At 40.9% G+C, this 20,023-nt stretch overlaps 7 protein-coding genes and 1 non-coding gene across 12 annotated transcripts; 4 read left to right on the top strand and 4 right to left on the bottom strand.

Moving 5' to 3' along the window:
* Positions 1-1,038: 1,038 nt before the first annotated feature.
* On the top strand, positions 1,039-2,639 carry cysl-3 (Cysteine synthase 3). Its single transcript, NM_071645.7, has 5 exons — positions 1,039-1,141; positions 1,187-1,358; positions 1,417-1,820; positions 2,195-2,429; positions 2,476-2,639. The coding sequence occupies exons 1-5, from the start codon at positions 1,042-1,044 to the stop codon at positions 2,576-2,578; spliced, it is 1,014 nt and encodes a 337-aa protein (NP_504046.1). The 5' UTR covers positions 1,039-1,041; the 3' UTR covers positions 2,579-2,639.
* On the bottom strand, positions 2,566-5,154 carry rips-1 (Methyltransferase domain-containing protein). Its single transcript, NM_071644.8, has 5 exons — positions 4,939-5,154; positions 4,732-4,874; positions 4,590-4,683; positions 3,094-3,600; positions 2,566-3,046 (listed from the first exon to the last, which is right to left on the bottom strand). Exons 1-5 carry the CDS (start codon positions 4,984-4,986, stop codon positions 2,741-2,743), a joined length of 1,098 nt encoding a protein of 365 aa, NP_504045.1. The 5' UTR covers positions 4,987-5,154; the 3' UTR covers positions 2,566-2,740.
* A 502-nt stretch (positions 5,155-5,656) lies between these two features.
* Positions 5,657-7,374, top strand: R08E5.1 (Methyltransferase domain-containing protein; the record flags this gene model as incomplete). 2 transcript variants are annotated; one of them, NM_001330809.3, is made up of 5 exons in its annotated part: positions 5,657-5,735; positions 5,890-6,032; positions 6,096-6,191; positions 6,244-6,750; positions 7,126-7,275. In NM_001330809.3, the coding sequence occupies exons 3-5, from the start codon at positions 6,096-6,098 to the stop codon at positions 7,273-7,275; spliced, it is 753 nt and encodes a 250-aa protein (NP_001317767.1). In that variant the 5' UTR covers positions 5,657-5,735; positions 5,890-6,032. The 2 variants fall into 2 exon arrangements, with proteins under 2 accessions (NP_001317767.1, NP_504044.3); NM_071643.9 differs by having other exon boundaries at positions 5,679-5,735; positions 6,074-6,191; positions 7,126-7,374.
* On the bottom strand, positions 7,305-8,605 carry R08E5.4 (Dauer Up-Regulated). The gene is made up of 3 exons (NM_071642.3): positions 8,503-8,605; positions 7,537-7,752; positions 7,305-7,481 (listed from the first exon to the last, which is right to left on the bottom strand). Exons 1-3 carry the CDS (start codon positions 8,588-8,590, stop codon positions 7,399-7,401), a joined length of 387 nt encoding a protein of 128 aa, NP_504043.2. The 5' UTR covers positions 8,591-8,605; the 3' UTR covers positions 7,305-7,398.
* A 761-nt stretch (positions 8,606-9,366) lies between these two features.
* On the bottom strand, positions 9,367-9,971 carry Y39H10A.1 (Dauer Up-Regulated). The gene is made up of 3 exons (NM_071641.7): positions 9,868-9,971; positions 9,603-9,818; positions 9,367-9,553 (listed from the first exon to the last, which is right to left on the bottom strand). Exons 1-3 carry the CDS (start codon positions 9,959-9,961, stop codon positions 9,468-9,470), a joined length of 396 nt encoding a protein of 131 aa, NP_504042.1. The 5' UTR covers positions 9,962-9,971; the 3' UTR covers positions 9,367-9,467.
* An 888-nt stretch (positions 9,972-10,859) lies between these two features.
* Positions 10,860-16,036, bottom strand: oac-55 (the record flags this gene model as incomplete). 3 transcript variants are annotated; one of them, NM_071640.2, is made up of 13 exons in its annotated part: positions 10,860-11,072; positions 11,126-11,339; positions 11,552-11,667; positions 11,713-11,824; positions 12,187-12,413; positions 12,460-12,830; positions 12,878-12,971; positions 13,905-14,082; positions 14,139-14,232; positions 14,283-14,410; positions 14,467-14,602; positions 15,435-15,636; positions 15,890-16,036. In NM_071640.2, 13 exons carry the CDS (start codon positions 16,034-16,036, stop codon positions 10,869-10,871), a joined length of 2,223 nt encoding a protein of 740 aa, NP_504041.1. The 3 variants fall into 3 exon arrangements, with proteins under 3 accessions (NP_504041.1, NP_001317839.1, NP_001317840.1); NM_001330807.1 differs by having other exon boundaries at positions 10,869-11,072; positions 14,283-14,416; NM_001330808.1 differs by lacking the exons at positions 13,905-14,082; positions 14,139-14,232; positions 14,283-14,410; ... (1 more) ...; positions 15,435-15,636; positions 15,890-16,036 and having other exon boundaries at positions 10,869-11,072; positions 12,878-12,887.
* Y39H10A.8 lies at positions 15,529-15,645 on the top strand. Its single transcript, NR_068675.1, has one exon. It is a non-coding gene; the product is annotated as an Unclassified non-coding RNA Y39H10A.8 (non-coding RNA).
* Positions 16,037-17,705: 1,669 nt separating the features above from the next.
* Positions 17,706-20,022, top strand: chk-1 (Serine/threonine-protein kinase chk-1; the record flags this gene model as incomplete). 2 transcript variants are annotated; one of them, NM_001392496.1, is made up of 5 exons in its annotated part: positions 17,706-18,195; positions 18,261-18,474; positions 18,672-18,905; positions 19,074-19,236; positions 19,441-20,022. In NM_001392496.1, 5 exons carry the CDS (start codon positions 17,712-17,714, stop codon positions 19,855-19,857), a joined length of 1,512 nt encoding a protein of 503 aa, NP_001380036.1. The 2 variants fall into 2 exon arrangements, with proteins under 2 accessions (NP_001380036.1, NP_001024234.1); NM_001029063.4 differs by having other exon boundaries at positions 17,988-18,195; positions 19,441-19,857.
* Between the last annotated feature and the right edge of the window lies 1 nt (position 20,023).

Genomic DNA, 20,023 nt, shown 5'->3' with positions numbered 1-20,023 from the left:
AGAGACATGTGCAAGGAGTGGAGACTCAGACATAGAGCAATCGAGCGGAAAGTAGGCGCATAAATTTTCGATGATAAATCGACATGGACAAGGCGGAGTGTGATGATTGTGGGGTTATAAATGGTTTCATTTTACACCGAATTCTTGCAGTCTTTCGATTTTTCTTCCATCGTATTTTGTGGTTTCCGCAAATTCTTAGCCGACTTTTTGGCAAATTTCGGCCAAGTTTCAATTTTGCCCAACTTTTGTAAACTTTTACGAACAGTATTTCTAAACTTGCTAGAGTTGATTGAAAAGTTAGTTTAAATTGCCGGATTGCCGATGTGCCGGAACTTTTAGTTTCCAGCAATTTGCCGATATGCCGTTGTCGAACATTAATTTGCCGGAAGTTTTTAGATGGATTTTTTATAGGACGGATACATTTAAAACTGTGCCTTTTCGAATTTTTCCCGTTTTCTTTGGATATTTTCATATAATATTCTTACTTTCAAAATAGATATATTATCGAAAAAATACAATCGCACATTTTTCTCATAATTTATTTTTGATCTACCTTGTTTACTAGGCTCCGCCCCCCTAAAGTAATTTTTACTTGCAATATTTTAGACACAAAAAGTCTGAAACTTCGGTCGAAATTATTAGAAATCGAAAACTAATATTTCTGAAAAGTGAACATTTCAACAAAAAATTTTTTAACTTGAATAAAGCTGTAGTGTTATGCTGTCCCATCAGTGTTTGATCTAAAATAAAAGCGGGAATTTTCGCTGAGAAATAAATCTGCGTCAGGTAACATTCAGAGATCAAAAAGTCTTTATCTATATTTTGATCTATTTGGGCTTCCTGCAGGTGAATAGTGACCTACAGTCTTCCCGCTTGCATCTCCTCCCTTCCTATGTTGTTGTGAGGCAGAGTCAGTTGACGTCTTGTATTTACTTTTCTTCGTCAATAAACCATCTTTTTAAAAATAAAAATTTAAATTTTCTAATCTCTTTTTTTCATATTTCTGCTGTTTGAAACTTCAATTTTTTGTATTTTCAGAAAATGTCTCGTGAATTGATGGTTCAGGATAGTGGGGACACTATCGGAAATACTCCATTGGTGCTTCTCCGAAATATTTCCAAAGGCTTGGATGCCAGAATCGGTAACAATATTTTATGAAATTTCGCTGAAAATTTGTAAATTTCAGCTGTCAAAGTGGAATATCTGAATCCATCGTGCTCTGTCAAGGATCGAATTGCCAAGTCAATGGTGGACGAAGCCGAGAAAGCTGGAACAATTGTGCCCGGAAAAACGGTTCTCGTTGAGGGAACCAGTGGAAATTTGGGCATCGCTTTGGCTCATATTGGAAAGATTCGAGGGTTTGACAACTGACTTTACAGCGGAAAAAAAATTAAAACTTTAATAAGATATTTTTAGATACAAGGTGATTCTCGTGATGCCAGCCACCATGAGCGTTGAGCGTCGTGCCATGCTCCGAGCCTACGGAGCCGAGGTGATCCTGTCCGATCCAGCTGAAGGACATCCGGGAGTTATTAAGAAAGTGGAGATGCTTGTCGATAAGCTTCCAAATGCTCATTGCCTTGATCAATTCTCGAATCCCGCCAATCCAGCCGCTCATTATCGTACCACTGGGCCAGAAATTTGGAGGCAAACCGAAGGAAAAGTTGATATTGTGTGCTTTGGTGTAGGATCGAGTGGAACTGTGACAGGAGTCGGAAGATACCTCCGCGAGCAGAATCCGAATATTGAGATCTACCCGGTTGAGCCATACGAGAGTTCAGTCTTGAGTGGGCTGCCAAGAGGGCCACACAAAATTCAAGGTTTGATTTACATTCACGGGTTTTCATAGTCCCATGGTGAACATCTGTCGCACGTGGTGTTAGAGTGTCTCAGTTTAGCATGATCTACATAGATCTACAAAACATGCGGGAGAAGAGACGCAGAGTTCTCAACTGAATGTCGTATGGTTAAGAACGTGCTGACGTCACATATTTTTGAGCAAAAAATTCCCGCATTTTTTGTAGATCAAACCGTAATGAGACAGCCTGGCACTACGTGTAAGAATGATTAAAAGTCACGGCTGCGGTCGAGGTTCAGAACCATCTCGCTGAAACTCTGCCAGTTCATAATATGAGGGAGTCTGAAAGTGCTAACATTTCGTTATCACTCATTTCTTATCATTATAAACTTCTAGGAATCGGTGCCGGCATTGTGCCAGGAAACGTCGATCGCTCGTTGTTCACGGAAATTTTGCGCATCAAGTCTGACGATGCGATGCAAATGGCGCGGCGACTCGCCGACGAGGAGGCAATTCTCGGTGGAATCTCGTCCGGAGCCAACGTCGTCGCTGCCGTGGAGCTGGCTAGTCGCCCCGAGAACAAGGGAAAATTGATTGTGACCACTGTGAACAGCTTTGCAGAGAGATACTTGTGAGTTTATAGTGTAGTTTTTTTTAATCGAAACTTAAATTTTCAGCACCACGGAGCTGTACTCGGATGTGCTCAATGAAGTTTCACAATTGACTTTTTCAAGTGACGATGAGGCGATGGGAATTGCGAAGAAATATTTGGGTCTCTAAATGTATTTAACTGACATAAGATTGAGAATTTTTGGAAATTTAAAATAAATTGTATTCCCCAGCCAGCCATGAAAGAGTTTAATTATTTCAAACAAAAATTAAACAAAATTAATTTAGTAGGTCTTGTGCGGACTTAAAATATTAAAAGGCTTCAATAGTACCCTAATTTTTCTGGGCACAATACATCACATTAATAGGGAAATATGGGGTATCAATAACCTTCACATCAGGGAATCCGCATTTTTTAAGCAGGTCGGTAGCACGTTTCTGCCCCCACATTGCACCATAACACAGAGCATCTGGGCAGTTACTTCCGACAGGGAGACAATGGAACATGGAGCACCCGTACATCATTGCAGCCAATGGGCCCATGGCGGCTTTATCGGTGTATACGTTACTGGAGCCGAGCACCTCTACCATAGCGAACATCCCGCTTGGCTTGAGAACTCGGTGGATTTCTTGGACGCACTGAAAATTATAAAATATCTTTTTAGAAAATTTAAGATTTTCAGTACCAAATCTGGTCTCCGCTGATCGTGGCATGCATCAAAAATAAGCACCAAATCGAAGGAGTCCGTCCAGATTTCTGGCATTTTTCCGGCGTCACATTCAATAAATTCGAGATTGTTGAAAGCCGCTCCTGATTTAGTCTTGCGTTGTTTCGCCTGCCGGATGGCATCTTCTCCAATGTCTAGCCCGACAAAATGCGACTTTGGGTATTGCTCGGCGAGCAGCGAAGAATGGAATCCACCGCCGCACCCGACGTCCAGGACTCGTACTCCGCCGGCTTCAAGCTTCTCGACGACTCCGTTGCCGATGTCCGGAAGCATATCTGCTACCACATGCTTCTCATGAAGTGCCTGGCTCATAGTTCCCATGAAATATTGGAATTTTGTGAATTGCGCGTACTCCAGGCCAAGTGGCCCGTCTTTCCTGAAGCAGTCGATGAGCTCGTCGAGAGGCTCCAACAAGGTGGCCATCATTCCGTTCATCACGGCTTCGAAGCTTGAATTGGAGAGCTCCTGGAATGATACAATGGTTACTGTAGGATTACTATAGTTTTGGAAAAAATGGGCTTTTGATGGGATGTTGGATTGTGGCTACTGTAGGAATACTGTATGAGTACCTCACGATTACTGTAGTTTCAGAAAACATATGTTGCTGTCATTTGGAAATACATTTGGTGAGGGTTACTGTAGGGTTACTGTAGGGATACTATAGGAATACATTAGGATGAGGGGTAGGTGGCAACTGCCGTTCGGCAATTTTTTTTATCGATAAGTTCGGCAAATTGCCGGTTTGCCAATTTTCCGAATATTTTCAGTTCTGATAACTTGCCGAATTGTCGAACATTTTCATTTCCGGCAATTTGCCGGTTTGCCGATTTGGCGAACAAATTTCCCGTTTTCTTTCGATATTTTCATATAATTTGCCTACTTTTCCAAATAGATCTAGGAAAATTAGTAGGATACGTACAATTTTGCCGATTAAAATTGTAATTCTAAAATTTCCAGAAAAAAATGTGCAAGACCACAATTTGCCAAAAATTTCCGGCAATTGGCGTTTTTCAGGCAAAATCGGCGAATCGGAATTTTGCCGGTTTGCCGTTTGCCGGAAATTTCAATTCCGGCAATTCCGGAAAAATCGTTCGCGGCCTACCCCTGATTAGGATTACTGTAGTTTCAAAAAAGTTTCACTTGCCCCGCTGTTATTACATAATAGTTTGCACGTGGTGTTAGAGTGTTTCATTTCGGCTTGATCTACGTAGATCAACAAAAAATGCGGAAAAGGACACTCAGAGTTCTCAACTGATTTTACATGGTTAAGAACGTGCTGACCTCATACTTTTTTGGGCAAAAAATTCCCGCATTTTTTGTAGATCAAAGCGTAATGGAACAATCTGACACCACGTGAGTTTGTAGTTATTGTGCAAACACCAATGAACCTTATTTTAGGCTCAAAAACCCTTCCGAAAAAATTTTTAAAAAATTTTAAAAACGCAAATAATTACCTGAACATTTTCGGCGGCGATCCAAAACTTCTCCTCCTCGTTCACTTCAATAATCTGCCCACAGGCCATGCAATTACACCATTCTCGAATGTACCTAGAGAATTTCAATTTTTCGAGAAACTCTTTAAAAAATCTCAAAAACCTCTCTTTGCAGCCTGCCGCTTCGGCAAGTTGCTCCGGGAGCACTGGCCCCTTTTCGCTGGAAATATCAGCCAAAGTTTTGAACAAGTTTAGGCGATTCCCAATGTTAATGGCATTCGAGATTACATTGCTGACGGCGAGGTTCTGCAAAATATGCACACCTATATACAAATTTCTAATCGTTAATTCAAAAATTAATAGAACTCACAAATAATTTCTCCTTCATTGAGGTAGAACAGGTTTGTTGTTGCGACATAGTGATCAATTGAACATACACAAAATTGGAAAATCGAGACTATTTATATACCGTTGTCCACGTGTTGTGTAGTGTGAAGAGACGCAAAGTGTAAAAAAGATGAGATCTGTTATACAACACCCTTTTCGAATGCTCTTTATCGCCAGAAAAAGACAGTTATAGCAGGCTGGAGGATGTACGTGATTATTGTCATTTGTAGGTTGAGAAAGTGATCTATGATGCAAATTATTGTAGCTTTTATTATAACAGAACATCTTTATGTTCTAGTATTGTAATTCCGCAAAAATGTAACGTATCTGTTTAAAGGCACATGATGCTTTTCGAGTGGGTCTCGGCACGATCTGAAGGTAGATGAAGGTGGAAGGTGGAAGGTAGGATGTGCCAAGTTTTACGATTTAAAAGTATGTACATATATTTAAATGTTAAAAAATTTGCAAAAAATTCAATCAACAAACAATTTTTAACCTTCAAACTTTGCCGAAAATATGTTTTTTGTGACATCACTCAAAATTCTGACCTTTTCCAATTTTTGATCATTTGACCGCACGATCTGCTGTCGCAATTGACTAGAGTCACGTACGGTGGTCATTTGCTAGAGATTGATTAGTTGCGGAGACCCCGACAATGTGAGGGAATCGCAGAAAAAATTATAGATCACGAAAAGACATTGCAGTTTCAAAAATAAACTTTTCTGGTTACGAATTTTTCAAAAAATGTCTTCTTCGTCTAAAATGAAAGAAAAACTATTCGTGAGTTGATTTGCCTCTAATTACCGCGCCTAACCTGCTTGTAGTTTGTGGTGAAATTAAGGGGTTTTCGTATGTTTGGCAGTAGGCACCAGGCAGGCGTAGGCTGCCTTCTATGCATGAAGGCATAGCGCATGAAAGCACTACTATATTTCAGAACCTAGCAGTAAGCAATGTGGTCTCGAATGCTATTAACGTTGGCCTACGCCTAGACTTGTTCAAAATTTTGTCTGAAATTTCAAGTGAAGCAAGCCCAGTGCTCCCGGAGCATCTTGCCAACGCTGCCGGTTGCAAAGAGAGGTTTGTACATTTTTCTATGCCTGCCTACCTGCCGCCTATAGTTCCGACATAATATTTTTCCAAATGTATATTCGAGAATGGTGTAACTGCATGGCTTGTGGAGGAATCATTGAGGTTAATGAGAAGGAACAGTTTTGGATTCACGTGGAGAATGTGAAGGTTTTTAAATTGTACCCACATTATCTTACAAATTTATATAAATTTTCTTCAGGACCTGCTAACCAATAGTCTTGCACTAGTGATGATTGGCTCCACGCCAACTCTTCTGGAACCATTTGAAAAACTCATTGAATGCTTCAAAAAGGATGGGCCGTACGGTCTCGATTATTCGGAGATCTCAAAATTTCAATATTTTATGGGAAAAATGAGTCAGGCACTTCACGAGAAGCATGTGATAACTGATATGCTTCCGGACATCGGTCACGGAGTTGTCGAGAAGCTTGAAACCGGTGGAATGCGGGTTCTGGACGTCGGGTGTGGTGGTGGATCCCATTCTTCGTTGCTCGCCGAGCAATACCCAAAAGCACATTTTGTCGGGCTAGAAATTGGAGAAGATGCCATTCGGCAGGCGAAACAACGAAAAACTAAATCAGGAGCGGCTTTCAACAATCTCGAATTTATACAATGCGACGCTGGAAAAATGCCAGAAATTTGGACGGATTCCTTCGATTTGGTCCTTATTTTTGATGCGTGCCACGATCAATGCAGGCCTGACCTAGTAAGTGAAAAATATTTTTGCGCGTAGGATATATCGTTCATTGAGACCGTGTTTGAACTTTTTTCCAGGTGTGTATCTCAAGCACACAATACGTTAGATTTGACGCGCAAGATTATTCTTAACGGATTGTTCACGTGGTGCCAGACTGTCTCATCACGGTTGATCTACAAAAAATGCGGGAATTTTTTGCCCAAAGATATGTGACGTCAGCACGTTCTTAACCATACAAAATCAGTTGAGTAGTCTGCTTCAAGTGCACAAAAAAGGGGTAAGGCGGTGAAGAATTGCGTCACAACTCCCGCATTTTTTGTAGATCAACGTAGATCAAGCCGAAAGTAGATACTCTGACACCACGTGATCGATTTCAATTTTCAGTGCATCCGAGAAATCCAACGAGTTTTAAAAATCTTCGGAGTCTTTGCAATCCTGGAAATCAACAGCTCTGGCAACGTGCACAATGACAGGGCCAACATGGGCTCCATGGCTGCTCTTCTGCACGGGCGGTCGATGCTCTTTTTCCCCTAAATGTGTTGTATACTGCTCAGAAAACTGAGTTTTGAGTCGATTATTCATTCATTTATTTTTTTTATTTTACAGGGAAATCAATAAAATTGCACCAAATGCAAACAAACAAATATTATAAAATTTTTACAGAGCCTTATCCACTTTTCCCGCCAAGTCTTTTGCTCCATTCTTCACGGCAGATCCGGCAGATTGAACGGTGTTAATACCTTAAAAAAATATATGAAAGTTGAGGCATTAGGCTAGGCCTAACCAGATACTAACCAGATTTTCCCAACTCTCCAGCCTTATCCCATGCATTTTTCCCAGCGTTTTCCATGGTATTCATAGCATCCTTGCCAGCGTTTTTGAGATCTTCACCAACTCCACGACTACTTCTAGGTGACTTTTTCTCCTCGGAAGACTTTTCCGCCGAGTGCCCATTCATTGGACCTCCCGTCATGTTACTAGGATCCATATCAGTCATGTTCATTGCACCGCCTGTAAATTGGATGCTCTCAAGTTTTTGTATGGCACTTGGAAGTAGTGGTACTCCACGTGGTGCCGGACCGTCCCATTACGGTTTGATCTACAAAAAAAGCGGGAATTCTTTTCCCAAAAAAGTGGCGTCATCAGGTTCTTAACCATGCGAAATCAGTTGAGAACTCTGCGTCACTTCTACCGCATTTTTTGTAGATCTACGTAGATCAAGCCGAAATGAGGGACTTTGACACCACGTGGTACTCGATAGAGTGAAGAGGAAAGGGAGACGCAGACAGCACGCTCGCCTCGTTGTCTGCTTCTCTCACCCACTAATTTTGAAAGCCTATATCTTTGTCGGAAAGAGAAATAACAAAAATCTTTCAATTGCAAAAGTATTCAGCGTGATATTTTGCGTCGATTGAGTGTGTTTTTTGTAAAATGTTGCTCTAACTATAACTATAGTTCAGTTGTGATAAACTGTTAACATGTAGGGCCAAACACCTAAAGAATTTTGTTAATGTGAAAATATAATCGTGGTGGGACCAAACTCTTAACGTTGGTGAATTCCAACACTGTAGGTAATATACTAATTCGTGGTGAGAGCTATGTAAGTCAAAATTAAGTAGGAATCAAAGCCCAGATAGCAGTGTACCCCAAGTCTAAACCTATGGGGCCAAACCCTAATTCGCGTTAAATCTTGAGTGAAAATTATAAAAGCATATCGGGGTAAGACCCGAAACCTACAGCAACCTACAAAACACTCCTTACCGTCCATATGATCTATCTCCTTGCCTGGGTTTGCATATACCAACGCGAAAACAACAGTTGAAATCAACAATACTAGTGAGTTATTCATTTTGGCAGACGATACGTTTTCCAGACAAGTAGTCCCTTTTTTATAGTATTCCTCAGTAATCCGCTGTGTTTTGAACTTAAAAAATACACTACGGCAGAACATGTATCGAATGTTTTCAGACGGTTTTGAGAGGATTTACGGAGGGATTTGAGGACATTTGTTTTGTCATAATATCTATTCAGTCGTACGTCGATACGTTGTTTTGAATTAAATTTAATGAAATATGCCACTCTAAACATATGACGACATATGTACCTCCTAGATACCTGCTACAACACAAATTGTCACAGAAATCAAAAATTTGCTACGTGGACTCTGAGTTTTTATATCTCCGATGATTCATCACAGTTATCTAGTTTTGAAAAAACCCTTAAAATTAACTCAGAAACGTTCAATCATTTTTTCTGACGCCAAGTTACCAGGGTTAACCGTTTTTTTTTGATTACCCACAAAAAAATCTGATGACATTCCTGTTGAAAAGTATTTATTTATCCAAAAAATAGCCGGGAAGCGCTCCAGCCACGTATAGGACCATACTTTAGGCATGCGATATTGTTGGCTATGCACGGCTAGGCATGGCTAGTCATGGCTAGGCATGAATAGGCATGGCTAGGCATGGCTAGTCATGACTAGGCATGAATAGGCATGGTTAGGTATGGCTAGGCATGGCTAGGCATGGCTATGCTTGGCCAGGATGGCTAGACGGTACAGTGGAGTATCATTGTAGTTTTTTTTCTAATTCGACCGATTTTTTGTTAAAGTCAGTCATTGCGAACATTTATTTTTATAGAAATGCTTTATTTGAGTAGATTTTTCCAACTTCAGTTCAATGAGAAAATTATTTACAGGAACAAAATCAAAAATTAATTGCAAAAAATTAATGTCCTCCATTTTCGAGCTTGTTCGGCACATCGTCGGCCTCCATTTTGATGGCGGCTTGGGCATCTTTAATATGGTCGGTGCCTGAAACAGATATGATCCTAAATGAAAATTATCCGTAGAGCGCACTTACCGCCTTTCACAAGTTCCCCGGCCTTGTCGACCGCTGCGTTACCGGCGCTGTCCACCGTCCCAATGGCATTACGTCCGGCGTTCTTAATGTCCTCGCTGGCGTCACGACGCTTTCTCGACGGCTTTTTCTCGCCCGAGCCCATCTCCGGACGATGCTCCATTGGGCCGCCCGTCATGTTACCGTGTGGATCCATATCGGTCATGTTCATTGGGCCACCTGGAAGTTGGATGTTTTAGGCCTAGATGCACGGGTCAAAGTGACATACCTTCCATGGCATCCATCTGCTTCCCGGGATACCCGTATACCACTGCCATGGCCAGGGTGGCTACGAAAATTAGAAATACTAAACGATTATTCATTTTTTCTGATGATGATTTTTCAAACACCTGTGTCCGTTTTATACTGTTTAATAATCCTCTTGTGTTTTCGAGAAAATCGTCTGTTTTTTCATTGTTTTTCACGATTTTTGAGAGGATTTCGAGGGATTTGATGAAAAGTTCACGGTAGTGTTTTTGTGGTGATTGATGCGTTGAAAGTTGGGTTGAACCAGGGATGAGCGGCAAACAATTTTCCGGCAAATTGGCAAGTCGGCAAATTGCCGGAATCGAAACTTCCGGCAAGTCAGCAAATCGGCAAATTACCTCAATTGAAAATATCCGGCAAAACAGAAAATCGGCAAATTGCTGATATGCCAACTTTGCCGTAAAAACGGCAATTGCGGAACATTTTCGGCAACTTGTGGATTTTTTTTTTGGAAATTTCAGAATTTCAATTTTAATCGGCAAAATTTTGCGCATCCTAGGAATGTTCCTAGGAATGTTTTGAAAAGTAAGCAAATTCTACGAAAATATCCAAAGAAAACGGGAAAAATTTCAAAAAGGCTCAGTTTAAATGTTTCCGTTTTATAAAAAATCACTCTAAAATCTTCCGGCAAATTGATATCCGGCAAACGGCGATTTGGCAATTTGCCGAAAATGAAAACTTCCGGCAAATCTGCAAACCGGCAAATTGCTTTTTTTTTCCGCTCACTCCTGGTTTGAACCTTGGGATACTGTTTATGTACATTTTCCAGATGGTCCCATGAACAATACCGATACGGATTCTTAGCATGACGTCCCGGAGATGTGCTTATTCAAGAAAATCTGTCAAAAAACCGGTAATGCGGCGGTTGCCAGGACCGATAGAATCGTTGAAGTGCGCTCTATGGATAACAAGATCTGTGTAATGTTTTAAAAAAATTCTCAGATATTTAGAAATTCATCTTCATTAGAATCTGATGCTTTCTACGTTTTTCTCAAAGTTATTTTCTGGAAAATCAATCGGCGTTTTTGGGATATCCGGTGCCGATGATCGACTTCCACCACCAAGAAGCAATGCTTCAACCTTGGCAAACGGAAGTTCGAACATTGTCGACCAAAATATTGCGACAAGGAATGAGCACGAGATGACAGGAATTGCAATTACTAATACCTGCAATTTTTCGATTTGAAATTTACTTTAAATTGAACCAACTGGGAACTTACAAAGTACGGTAGAGTCGAAAAATAAAGTTCCGAATGATTTCGTCCGAAAAAGTAGGCAGCGACCATCAGATGAACTAGGTAAGCACAAAATGATAGCCGAGCCAGTGGTGTCCACACCGGGAGGCTCATGAATTTATTGATTAATCCCTTGCGGTAATAGGTGGAGATCACAATCCAGGACAACGCGAGTCCCCAGACAACTCGGCTGAAGCAGCTGGAAAAGTAGGGGGAGGTGAGGGGAAGGTGCATTAACACGTGGTGCCAGAGTGTCTCATTGAGGCTTGATCTACGTAGATCTACAAAAAATGCGGGAAAAGAGACGCAGAATTCTCAACTGATTTCGCATGGTTAAGAACGTGCTGACGTCACATTTTTTGAGCAAAAAATTCCCACATTTTTTGTAGATCAAACCGTAATAAAAGGTACCTGTACAAAGCCGTTTGGAGTGGGGACCAGAGGTGGCCAGATGTATAGTCTTCCATAATTACAATAACGAAAATCATGGATCCTAAGGATAAGCACCACATTATTCGATCGACCCACTGAACATAAATTTCATCCTGATGGCGGGCTGAATGAAAACTTACAGGGTTTATGTTGATTTTTGGAATTCGCCGCATGAAATATCCCAGTACCATCCCCATTATATAAATCTGACACCGGATCAGCGGGTTATGGTAGTTCCACGCTGCATACCGCCTGAAAATTTCTGATACTGTATCCATATCAGGGGCGGCAAATGATTTTTTCCGGCAAATCGGCAAGTTGCCGGAATTGAAAATTTCTGGCAAATCGGCAAATTGTCAGAATTGAATGTTTCCGGCAAATCGGTAAATTGCCGGAATTGAATTTTTCCGGCAAATCTGCAAACCGACAATTTGCCGAAAATGAAAATTTCTGACAAATCGGCAAATCGGCAAGTTGTCGGAATTGAAAATTTCCCGCAAACTGTCAAACCGGCAGTTTGCCAATTTGCCAAATTTATCGACAAAAAAATTTGCCGAATGGTAATTGGTGCCCGTATTGGAGGGTAGGGGAGCGGAGTTTTTTACTAATCAAACCTTTTACTCGGGTCATACAACGGATCCTTGGGTCCATAGTTGTAGTCTGACGGCGGGAAATGCCAAAAAATCATTTGATACGCATTGAACGCCGTTGACGCCAAGAAGGCCGCAGTTGAAATCAGGAGTCCGACCACTGCGCCACCTAGTCCAAAGCTTAGAAGAATCAAGGGACTCATGATGTAGATCTGGAGGTCGGTGGCAAGGTACCAAGATATGAAGTAGCACTGAAACGTTTTTATGATGCACATCTGAAAATGGCCTAAAACTCACGATATCTTTGGGGCCAACAATATTCTGAATATATAAAAGATTGACCCAATAGCTATTCTGACACGTGTCATCTACCACAGCCGGAGTCATGAACGCTGGCATATCAACCATGGATCTTGTGAACACAAATGTGAAGAACAAGATTGTGACATAGTACACCGGGCTCAGACGAGCAATTCGGTGCACGTAAAACATCAGCCATCCACCTGGAGAAAGTAGCGCGTTCCACTGTTTCTCTAGTTGTTTGAACCAGAGAAATGAGAGCAAGAAGGCCGAAATGAAGAAGAAGGTGTCCACCGAGAAGTAAGCATTTGAGATTAGGGTTCCCGTATAGGTATCCTTGGTGAAGTCGTATAGATCTATGGGGTTTGCTGAAAGATTACCAATAGTCTCGAGCTTTGGTGAATTGAAGGCTTACTGATAACCATGAAAGTGATCTCTGAGCAATGTCCGAAGATTACCCAAAATGTTGAAATGACCCGAATGCAATTGAGCGAAGTTACTTGGCCTTCCTGGAAATTTATTAATTGCAGTGTCCGGGTTCTAGTCTTCGTAATAGCATTAAGTTTCGGCAAATCGGCAAATTGTCAGATTTGAACATTTCAAGCAAATCGGCAAATTGCAGGGATTGAACATTTCAGGCAAATCGGCAATTTGCCAGAACTGAACATTTCCGGCAAATCGGCTAATTGCCTGAAATGAAGTTTTCCGGCAAGTCAGCAAACCGACAAATTATTGATTTGCCGATTTGTCGGAAAAACGGCAATTGCAGAACATTTTTGGGAATTGTGTTTTTGCACTTTTTTTTGAAAATTTCAGAATTTAACTTTTGATCGTAAAAATTGTGCGTATCCTATAAATGATCCTAAATCTATTTTGAAAAGTAAGCAAATTCTATGAAATTATCTAAAGAAAACGGGAAAAATTTTAAAAAGGCACAGTTTGAAGAGGTTCCGTCTCATAAAAAATTCCTCTAAAAACTTCCGGCAAATTGATGTTCGGCAAATCGGCAATTTGCCAGTAATCAAAATTTCCGGCAAATTGGCAAACCGGCAACTTGCCTAAAATCGAAATTTCCGGCAAATCGACAATCCGACAAATTGCCGATTTGCCGAACGGCAATTGCACTCCACACTGGCAAGTACTTTTAGTTTTATAAGCGAAGCGCCGTAAATCGACCCTGGCCGAGCAAAAATCGCCTAATTCCGCAAATTATTGCATTTCAAAATATGAGGGAAGTAGATCAAACCGAAATGGAACACTCCGACACCACGTGCATAAACCAATGTACCATAATGGGGTTTGATCTACAAAAAATTGGGAAATTTTTCGCACAGAAAAATGAGACGTCAGCACGCGAAATCAGAAATCAGAGCCTGAATTCCCGTAATTCTCGTAGATCAATGGGACCAGCACTGTCGTAGCACCATAAAATCTGACCCTACCTTATGACAATTCTTCGTGTTGAAAATCTCCTTCAAATTTCGATGAAATGAGAATGCGCTGAATAACTTCCAACCAAAACCCTCCTCCTTCCTCGTTTTGTCGTTCAATTGGAATTTTTGAAAAATATCGGAAAATCCTGATAAAATGCAGAGACCCACAATCAATGATAAAATGAGTCTGGAAGTTAATTTCTATGAAAGTTAAAACTGGATAAATTTTTTTCCTGAACTTACAAAACTATCCATGTTCCCAACGAAATTACTGGAACTCTCTGATTAACATTCCGTACACTGCACACTGGAGACAAGGCTTTACTGGGCCCCAGGGCTGTAAACTTTTGCTATTACTTTTTTACAGCCTGTGCCATTTTTACGAACCTTCTCTAAAATACCCCGTAAGATCCTCATTTCGACAAGACCAGGGTAAGCAGAGATCTACTCCAATTTGCGGGAGGTTACACGAGCTATTGAACGAGTTGGGGCGCATTTTCATATCGAATAAGATTCTGGAACTAGTTGGATTTTGCCGCACAAGTTGCAAAAACAGGAAATATGTAGGTACCTGTAATAATCTCCCTGGACAGTTCGATTTAAACTCGAGGAGAACATCTGAATGGATTTGCATTCCGAAAAAGCGCCGGTGCTTAGAATATGGCCTCTAACGATGCCGGATCCCAGTTTACCGGCAGCGTCCATCACTGGAAATTTGAAAATTTTAAGTCAAAATTTCGTTTGAAACTTAAATGTTTAGCTATAATACATCTCTTTTAAACAATGTTCAACTAGTTTTCTCATTTTCTTAGAAATTGCGGGAAATTTTAAATTCCGGCAATTCGCCGATTTGCCGGTTTGGCGAAGAATATATGTGCAAATGCGCTCTACTGAACACCGAGCATTTTCGGGCGCTTTTTAAGGAAAAAATGTTTGGCCCAAAACAAAATACTATTTTTTGAGAAAACTAATAAAAAAGTTACTGTTGTAATTTTTTTAATCTTTTAAAACTTTTTTCTAAATTTTTAAAATGATTTTTCAATTTTGCCAAAATAAATTAAATGAGATGTTAGGCTCCGCCCACTTTTTGGATATATACGTGTTTTCTGGCAAGTTTAACTGTTTTTTTTTCAAATTTTATTTGTGCTCCAGTTACGTGGCGTCATGTTGTCCCATTACGATTTGATCTACAAAAAATGCGAGAACTTTTTGCCCAAAATAATGTGACGTCATCACGTTCTTAACCATGCGAAATCAGTTGATAACTCTGCCGCATTTTTTGTAGATCTACGTAGATCAAGCCAAAATAAGACACTTTGAGACCATGTACTCCAATTTGAGACGCTACATGAGTGGGCGGAGCCTAACATCTAATTTCTTTTAATTTGGCAAAAGTGGAAAAAAAATCAGAAAAAATTTAGAAAATACTTCGAAAATTTTTTACGTTTGTTACATTTGGTGATTACGGTCTATTTTCTGTCATTCAGAGTAAAAAATTTGGATCGTGTCAGGACCCACATTTGAAAAAAAATATCTCACTGGGAATAAGGTAATCCTTCCGTTCCTGATCGGTCATTGATGCTGGGACCGCCGCCGTACTGTGATGCCGGGCATATCGTGCCGCATCGATTACACCGTAACCCAAAAATGAAAGCTCTTCGTGACATTCTTGAGAAATTGAATAATTCGCATTTGAGTGAATACCGAGGGCAGCGATTAGATCGCTGGTTTTGTATTTTTCCTGGAAAATGTCAGATCGTTGCGAGACCCAAAGGTGTCAGGCTGTCCCATAACGGTTTGATCTCCAAAAAAATGCGGGAATTTTTCCACAGGAAAGTGTGACGTCAGCACACAGTCTGTGTCTCTTCTTCCGCATTTCTCAAAGATAAAACCAAAATGGGACACTTTGACACCACCACGTGGAAAACGTAGAACACTCTTGATTTGACAAAAGTGCCAAATCGTTGCGAGACCCAAAGTATCCAGAAACCCACCAGCTGCTCCATAACCTCTATCGGGTGAGCGATCAGCTCGCCGAGCAGCTCCATAGCCTTATGTGGATCGAATTCGATACCAGAACTGCATTGTAGATTAGCGAAAATTATGAAGACTAGAAAAATGGCACGTAACATTTTGTGCATTATGAATTGAATATTCTAAACTCATCTTATCAGTGTTATTACGTACGGTTATCATTTTAAAAAGTTACAATGAAATGGTAAAATAACACAAAAACATGGGAATCAACACTGAAAATCAGAAATCTTGTTTTTTCGATAGATAAGGCAAACGATTTTTTCCGACAATCCGGCAAACCGGCAAACCGGCAAATTGCCGGAATTGGAATTTCCGGCAAATTGGCAAATTGCCGAAAATCAAAATTTCCGGCAAGCCGGCAAATTTCCGGCAAATCTGCAAACCGGCAAATTGCCGAGTTGCCGAATTTGATGGATAAACGGTTTTTAACGGCAAATAGGCAAACCGGCATTTTGCAGAAAATGAAAATTTGTGGCAAATCGGCAAACAGGCAAATTGCCGGAATTGAAATTTCCGGCAAATCGGCAAATTGTCGGGATTAAAAGTTTCCGACAAATCGATAAACCGGCAAATTGCGGGTATGTCGAATTTGCCGGAAAAAACGGTTTTTACGGCAAATCGGCAAATCGGAAAATTGCCGGAATTTAAGTTTCTGGCAAATCGGCAAATTGCCGGAATTGGCATCTCGGGCAAGTCGGCAAATGGCCGGAATTGAAAATTTCCGGCACACCGGCAAACCGGCAATCCGCGGAAAATGAAAAGTTTGGGCAAATCGGCAATCCGGCAATTTGCCGATATTGAAAATTTCCGGCAAATCGGCAAGCCGGCAATATTCCAGAATTGAAAATTTCCGGCAAATCAGCAAGCCGGCAAATTTCCAGAATTGAAAATTTCCGGCAAATCGGCAAACCGGCAATTTGCCGATGATGAAAATTTCCGGCAAATCGGCAAATCGGCAAACCGACATCTTGCCGATTTGTCGACCTTGTCGACAAAAAAAAGTTGCCGAATGTCATTAAATGTAGGCCCAACAAAACTGCAAATAATGGTATCTTTTCTGTAGTTTGTAGTCGATGACGCCATTTGTTGCAGCAGAAACAAAATCTTGGAATCTTCGAACTTTCTGGAATCATCTGCAGAAAAATTTTTGTAGAACTTTTGGAGACTTCTGGACAAATCTGGAAGTTCTGGAAAAATTCTAGAAAATTAGAAAAAAAAACTTTACTGTAAAATTCTGGAGAATTCTGGAGAATTCGGTGTCATTTCTGAAGAGAAAAATCCAAAAAAACACCGGAAAGCTCAAGGAATTTACAAGAAAATTGATGTTCTTTCTATTTTTTGGATTCGGATGATTCTGTCGATATTATTTTATTTATATTTTCATATTTCCCTCATTTCAATAATTTTTCGCCTTTAATTCATCTCAATAGTGTAAAATTCTATTTAAAAAACATAAAAACATATAAAACATGTTTTTTCGACAAAAAATTGCCCGTAAATCCACACAAATTCCGGCTCCGAGCGGGATTTCGGAGTGTCGTTGCGCGCGGTAAATTCGAATGCGGCAACGTTTTCTGCGGTTTTCTTGTTTTCTTGATGCAAAATTCTAAAATATTTCAGGTTTTATTCAGTAAAAAATGTAAAACAAAACGATATTTCTCGATTTTTATCAATTTTTACCCTAAAAACCCAGAAAAATCAAGGTTTCTTTTAATTTTTTTTAACTTTTCCTGTTTCAGTGGTGAATAATCCTTTTTATTTTCAATTTTTCAGCAGAAAATGTCAGCAGCGTCCACGACTTCTACGCCAGCAGCAGCAGCAGTGGCACCTCAACAACCAGAATCGCTGTACAGAGTCGTTCAAACGCTCGGAGAAGGCGCGTTCGGCGAAGTCCTCCTCATCGTCAACACCAAGAATCCAGAAGTGGCGGCGGCGATGAAAAAAATCAATATCGCCAATAAAAGCAAGGATTTCATAGACAACATTCGAAAGGAGTACCTTCTTCAGAAACGTGTGTCCGCTGTCGGCCATGACAACGTGATTCGAATGATAGGAATGCGAAATGATCCGCAATTTTACTATCTCTTCCTGGAATATGCGGACGGCGGAGAGCTTTTCGATAAAATAGAGCCCGATTGTGGAATGTCGCCGGTTTTCGCGCAATTCTACTTCAAACAACTCATCTGTGGACTCAAATTTATTCACGATAATGATGTGGTTCATCGTGATATTAAGCCGGAAAATTTGCTGCTTACCGGAACTCGTAAGAATCTTTTTTTTTTTTTTGTCAATTTTAAAATGCTTAAATTATCAAATTTAATCTTCCAGATGTCTTAAAAATCTCGGATTTCGGCATGGCAACTCTTTATCGGAACAAAGGAGAGGAGCGACTGCTGGATTTGAGCTGTGGGACGATTCCGTACGCTGCTCCAGAGCTCTGCGCCGGAAAGAAGTACCGTGGGCCGCCCGTCGATGTCTGGTCGTCTGGGATTGTGCTCATTGCGATGCTCACCGGGGAGCTTCCGTGGGATCGGGCTAGCGAGTGCGTTTTCATCGCGTTTTTGGCGGAAATTAGCATATTTTGATGGTTTATTTCACATTTTTCGGCTAAAAATGGCAATTTCTCAACGAAAAATGTGTATAAACGAGAAAAAACAATAAAAACTATTTTCCGACCGTTGAGACACCAAAAATCAGAGATTTTAGCTAATTTTTGACGAAATGAATGTTTTTTTTCAGCGCCTCTCAATCCTACATGGGATGGATCAGCAACACGAGCCTCGACGAGAGACCGTGGAAGAAGATCGACGTTCGAGCCCTCTGCATGCTTCGTAAGATCGTCACCGACAAGACGGACAAGCGCGCGACAATCGAGCAGATCCAAGCGGATCCGTGGTATCAGCACAATTTCGGTCAAGTCGAGACACCGAACGGGCGGCCACTGAAACGCGCTCGCAACAATGATGAGAATATGTGAGTTTAATAGATGGCTTCGGCCATATCTGGTGTAGATTTACGGCGCGTTGCGTGTCGCGTCGCGGCTCGATTTTAGTTGCGAAAAATGCAATGAGGAAGGCCAGAACCCCATTTAAATTTAAAAAAAAATCACAATTTCATGTTAAAATGCTCAATATATTCCAGCACATGCACTCAACAAGCCGAATGCTCCGCGAAACGTCGTCACTTGGAGACTCCGAACGAGAAGAGCACTCTGGCGGAGAGACAGAATGCTTCGTTCTCCCAGCCGACAAAGACTGAGGATCTTCTGCTTACTCAGCATATTGATATGTCGCAGACCAACTCGGTTAGGAAAAAACCGTCAGAAATTGGCGGATTTTTAGCTAAAATCTCCAATTTTTCGGTCGTAAATTGGCATTTTTGATAATTTTAGGATGAAAATTCGCTAATGACACGGAAATGGTTGCAAAATTAGAGGTTTTTGCTAAATTTACTTTTTTTTTTGATTAAAAAACCCAGAATTTAGTTTAAATCCCCCTAAAATTTTCAGAATCTCCTCCAACGAATGGTGTGCCGTATGACACGTTTCTGCGTCGTCACCGACATCCGTTCCACGTACCAAAAAGTGGCTCGAGCCAGTGAGCACGCCGGCTTCGGCGTTCGTGAGACTGACGACTACCGTCTACTAGTCACGTGGCGCGAGGTTTCGATGATGGTCAGTCTGTACACGATGGGCGATATTCCCGACAAGCCACGTGTCATGGTAGATTTCCGCAGGTCTCGCGGTGACGGAATCCAGTTTAAGAAGATGTTCATGGACGTTAGAAACCGTATGCATGAGTGGATATGTACCGACGGAAACAACTGGCTCGCCAATCTTGGATATGTGCCAAGAAATCCGCAGATAGTTAATGGTGGTGGAGTCAATGTGGAGCACTCGGCGTCCTCGATCAATGTGGATGTCTAATTGTTTTTTTTTGTTTGTTCGTTTTTTGTTCCATCAGACTATTGAGATTTAAAGCACAATATTTATCATCATCATCATCACTTTAAACATCTCCCTATCCCATTAATTTTTAAATTTAACGTGAATTAACGCCGAATTACAAGCCTGTGAATGAATGTTTGTTTTT

Source organism: Caenorhabditis elegans, chromosome V (genome assembly GCF_000002985.6).
Source record: "Caenorhabditis elegans chromosome V".
NCBI lineage: Eukaryota > Metazoa > Nematoda > Chromadorea > Rhabditida > Rhabditidae > Caenorhabditis > Caenorhabditis elegans.
The sequence above is the reverse complement of the archived record's forward strand: the minus strand, read 5'-3'. Positions and strand labels throughout refer to the sequence as shown.

Bases quoted from the DNA above. Each gene is read 5' to 3' on its own strand.
- R08E5.4 (NM_071642.3), bottom strand. From the start codon at position 8,590: ATGAATAACTCACTAGTATTGTTGATTTCAACTGTTGTTTTCGCGTTG. The intron at 7,753-8,502 runs GTAAGGAGTGTT...TCCAATTTACAG, and splicing joins GGAGATAGATCATATGGACG to GCGGTGCAATGAACATGACT. The intron at 7,482-7,536 runs GTTAGTATCTGG...TATTTTTTTAAG, and splicing joins TGGAGAGTTGGGAAAATCTG to GTATTAACACCGTTCAATCT.
- rips-1 (NM_071644.8), bottom strand. From the start codon at position 4,986: ATGTCGCAACAACAAACCTGTTCTACCTCAATGAAGGAGAAATTATTT. The intron at 3,601-4,589 runs GTAATTATTTGC...GTATCATTCCAG, and splicing joins TCGCCGCCGAAAATGTTCAG to GAGCTCTCCAATTCAAGCTT. The intron at 3,047-3,093 runs GTACTGAAAATC...TATAATTTTCAG, and splicing joins ATCAGCGGAGACCAGATTTG to TGCGTCCAAGAAATCCACCG.
- Y39H10A.1 (NM_071641.7), bottom strand. From the start codon at position 9,961: ATGAATAATCGTTTAGTATTTCTAATTTTCGTAGCCACCCTGGCCATG. The intron at 9,819-9,867 runs GTATGTCACTTT...TCCAACTTCCAG, and splicing joins GCAGATGGATGCCATGGAAG to GTGGCCCAATGAACATGACC. The intron at 9,554-9,602 runs GTAAGTGCGCTC...TATCTGTTTCAG, and splicing joins CGGGGAACTTGTGAAAGGCG to GCACCGACCATATTAAAGAT.
- cysl-3 (NM_071645.7), top strand. From the start codon at position 1,042: ATGTCTCGTGAATTGATGGTTCAGGATAGTGGGGACACTATCGGAAAT. The intron at 1,821-2,194 runs GTTTGATTTACA...ATAAACTTCTAG, and splicing joins AGGGCCACACAAAATTCAAG to GAATCGGTGCCGGCATTGTG. The intron at 2,430-2,475 runs GTGAGTTTATAG...TTAAATTTTCAG, and splicing joins AGCTTTGCAGAGAGATACTT to CACCACGGAGCTGTACTCGG.